The 3,719-nt window shown below is 36.4% G+C and overlaps 1 protein-coding gene across 1 annotated transcript in view; it reads left to right on the top strand.

The window, feature by feature from the left end:
* Positions 1–3,719, top strand: part of LOC131979250 (F-box only protein 47-like) — a 10,973-nt gene extending 7,254 nt beyond the window's left edge. Inside the window, exon 8 of the mRNA XM_059343193.1 lies at positions 3,580–3,719. Coding sequence (XP_059199176.1) covers positions 3,580–3,719 — 140 coding nt within the window. The remainder of the gene's footprint in view (positions 1–3,579) is intronic.

Here is a 3,719-nt window from a genome sequence, read left to right on the forward strand (position 1 = left end):
AGAGAGAGAGAGAGAGAGAGAGAGGGAGAGAGGGAGAGAGAGAGAGAGAGAGAGAGAGAAAGAGAGAGAGAGAGAGAGAGAAAGAGAGAGAGAGAGAGAGAGAGAGAGAGAGACAGAGAGAGAGAGGTTAAACATTAACAGAAACCAACCTGAGACGTGTTATAAACCTCTAACTTTACTCTGCTTATAAACTGTGACAATAAGGGATCGAGGTGACTAATGTCCTAATGATTCACTTTCGATCACGTCCACACTACAGAAACATGAAGCTCACCAAGTATTTACTTCTTCTATCTATCAATAGTATCTTAATTATCTTGTTCTGAGTATAATTTACCTACTGACCATAGCTTTATGTGCTTATTTAATTATTATTATTATTATTATTATTATTATTATTATGTGCTTATTTAATTATCTTATTGTGTAAAGACTTGTTTTTAGGATTGACATTGTGAGCTTTTTCATGCTTTTCAATCTATTCAACTGTTGAATATGGTGAGTTTTTACCTCAAATATTGGCTCCAGTTGAGAGTTTTAGTTGCATGGAGTTTGAATGATATTTCAAAAGCATTTTGCTTTCTTTTTTGGTAATTTTATGTCTTTTTTTCTTTTTTTTTAAATCATCTTTATTTGTTCATATTTGCAACCTATGTTTACATTTACAGGTCCAAAACAGTTCATTGAGCATATTCGTAGTTTTTATTGTAATAAATACTATAATTTTATTTCAGATTTCATGATTTTTGTGTATTTGTGGGCTCAATATGTTAATAAAGTAGGTTAAAGTGAAAAAAAAGTCAGATAATGGTGAAGTTGTGTTGAAAAAACAGATACCAAACATTCTTTATGTGGTTTATATATATATATATATACATATAATAAAGAGAATGATTTAAATAGTCAGAAGTCCCTTGTGTGGGTCATGTGAGTGATAATATTTCCTTTATAGGCCGGGAGGTTAAACTTCCACCAGGGTTCAGGAAGCTGTCGGCCTCAGAAAGAAAACTATTTCTAGTTAAACATTTACTTTTGTTCCTTGTCGTTGTTTTGAAGAAAATGTTCTCTGTGTCTAAAAATAATAAGCAACCATTCAGCAAACATTGCCAACTCAAGACTCCAGGAAAAACTATGGTAACTGGCCAATAAGTTAATATAGTTAACGAGAACTAACGGAAACTAACGAAATAACCAAAACTAGAAGTTAACTTTTTTTTTTCATTAACTGAAATAGAGACAAAAACGAGAGTTTTTATAAAAACGATAACTAACTGAAACTGTATTTTGTGGTTCCAAAACTAACTAAACTAACTAAAATTAACGTGAAAATGTCCTTCGTTTTCGTCTTTGTCAACTTTTTTCATCCGTAAACCTTTTTGGTTGATATGAAATCTATTTCATCTATCTGGTTTTATGACTTAATAAACTTATTGGGGCTGAGATGGATCAGACAAAGGAAATAAAGGAAACATTTATTGTGACCTTATTGAATCTGGAACCAACAAATACCCCATTACACAACAACTACAACTAATAAAAACTAAACTACAACTAATAAAAACTAAACTACAACTAATAAAAACTAAACTACAACTAATTAACTGGTGAATTAAACCTGTGAACTCAGTGGCTCTGAGCTGAACTGAGGTTTGTTTTGGCTTCCTGAGAGAACAGAAGCTGATTATTGTTCTGTTGGAGCTGCTGGAGCCTCGTAAAATATCTCATACAGGATTCATTGTGCTCACTTAATGATTGACTACACACAAGGAATAACAACAGCAGGAACAGAGACTGGGACAGGAAGCTGCTGCAGGGTTTAAATGAGCCAAACAATGAGCAGAACCTCTGTCATCTGACAATGATTCAGGGCAACTAACCATTATTCTCATTATGGATTCATCTGTTGATTATTTAAACGATTAATCGATTAGTTGTTTGGTCAATAAAATGTATAAAAACCACCAGATGTCGTCCTCAAATCTCTTGTTTTGTCCACAAACCAAAGATATATTCAGTTTATTGTCCTAAAGGAACAAAGAAACCAGAAATATTCACATTGAAGAAGCTGAAATCAGAGAATTTGGACTTATTGTCTTTAAAAAACTGATCAAACCAATTATTGGATTATCTAAATAGCTGATGATTAATTTAATAATTTATTATTGTTCCATCAATAGAATAATTGTTGCAGCTCTAATATAATGTGTTCTTTCACCTTTTTGAATTGAATTAATGACATAAATAAACTTTTCTATCATCTATCATACATAACATTGCTTTGAGCTAAATGCTAACATCAGCTGACGGTAAATGGACCTGCACTTATATATCTCTTTTCTAGTGTCTTTGACCACTCAGAGCTCTTTACACTACAGACTGACTCATTCACCCGTTCACTCACACATTCATCCTGGTGGCAGAGGCTACCCTAAACGGTGCCACCTGCCACCAGCAGGAATTCATTCACACACCGATGAACGCAGCATCGGGAACAATTTGGGGTTCAGTATCTTGCTCAAGGATACTTCGACATGTAGGCTGCCATGGTCGGGGATCGAACCACCAACCCTCCGGTTGGGGGGTGTCGTGGCAATTTTGACAACTGCACTAAGTTAACGGGTGAGCTGGCCAAACACAAAGCACTCAATACTCTGTTCAGCAGGTTTTATTAGCACATTCGTGTTCCATACACCGCACAATCCCGAATGGCTCTTTCACAATACAACAAAGTCCCGTACACCGCTCGACTTATGTCTGTTGCACTTTTCAGCATTGGCTCTTCAACAAGACTCAATGTGGCCCTATCTTCCTGCCCTATGCATCACATCAGGACAGAGCCCACTGGTCAACCCGTTCCCCTCTCTCATGGTGCTATCAGAGTTAAGTTCACAGAGTGAGTTCCCACAATGCCTTGTGTCTTGAATATTAAGTAGGTCTCCGCCTACTTCATGTCCCACCATGCAGGAAACACCAAAGTTCCTTCACATGGGGCAACCCACTCTACCAACTCAGCCACAGCCGCCCCCTGATGTTAGCATGCTGATGTTAGCATGCTAACATCAGCATGCTAATATTAGCATGCTGATGTTAGCATGCTGATGTTAGCATGCTAACATCAGCATGCTAACATCAGCATGCTAATATTAGCATGCTAATATTAGCATGTTTGGCAGGTATAATTTTTACCATCTTAGTTAAGTGTTTAGCATGTCAACAAAAAGCAAAAAAACAAAGTACAGGCAGAAATCCATGAATCATTTTACAAATACTTCAACACAACTCACATACTGATTGTTCACTGATTAAAAAAAGGTCTAAAACCAGATCAAACAGTAAATCTGAGGGAAATGATCTTGCTGCATGGACAGATAATTTACCTTGACAAGATTTATTAAATTAAGATTATTAAATCTAGAAATAAGCATGTTGAAGAGAAGTATAGTTATTAAAGTAACTAAGTAATCAGTAACTAATTAGTATTTCATTTATTTAAGTCACTTTACCAACACTGCTAACAACATCTATCGCTGAAACATTTGATTATTTAGTAAAAACTCTCCACATTGTGCTACTCACCAGGCAGGTGGTGTGAGGACCAGAGAGGACTAGAGAGGACCAGAGAGGACCAGAGAGGACTAGCGGTCTCTGGTCTCCAGGTGGTTCAGGTCCAGATAAAGTCTGCTGGCAGCGACTCCACTAACAGCTGCTTCTGTCTCTGA

This window comes from Centropristis striata, chromosome 10 (assembly GCF_030273125.1).
Source record: "Centropristis striata isolate RG_2023a ecotype Rhode Island chromosome 10, C.striata_1.0, whole genome shotgun sequence".
NCBI lineage: Eukaryota > Metazoa > Chordata > Actinopteri > Perciformes > Serranidae > Centropristis > Centropristis striata.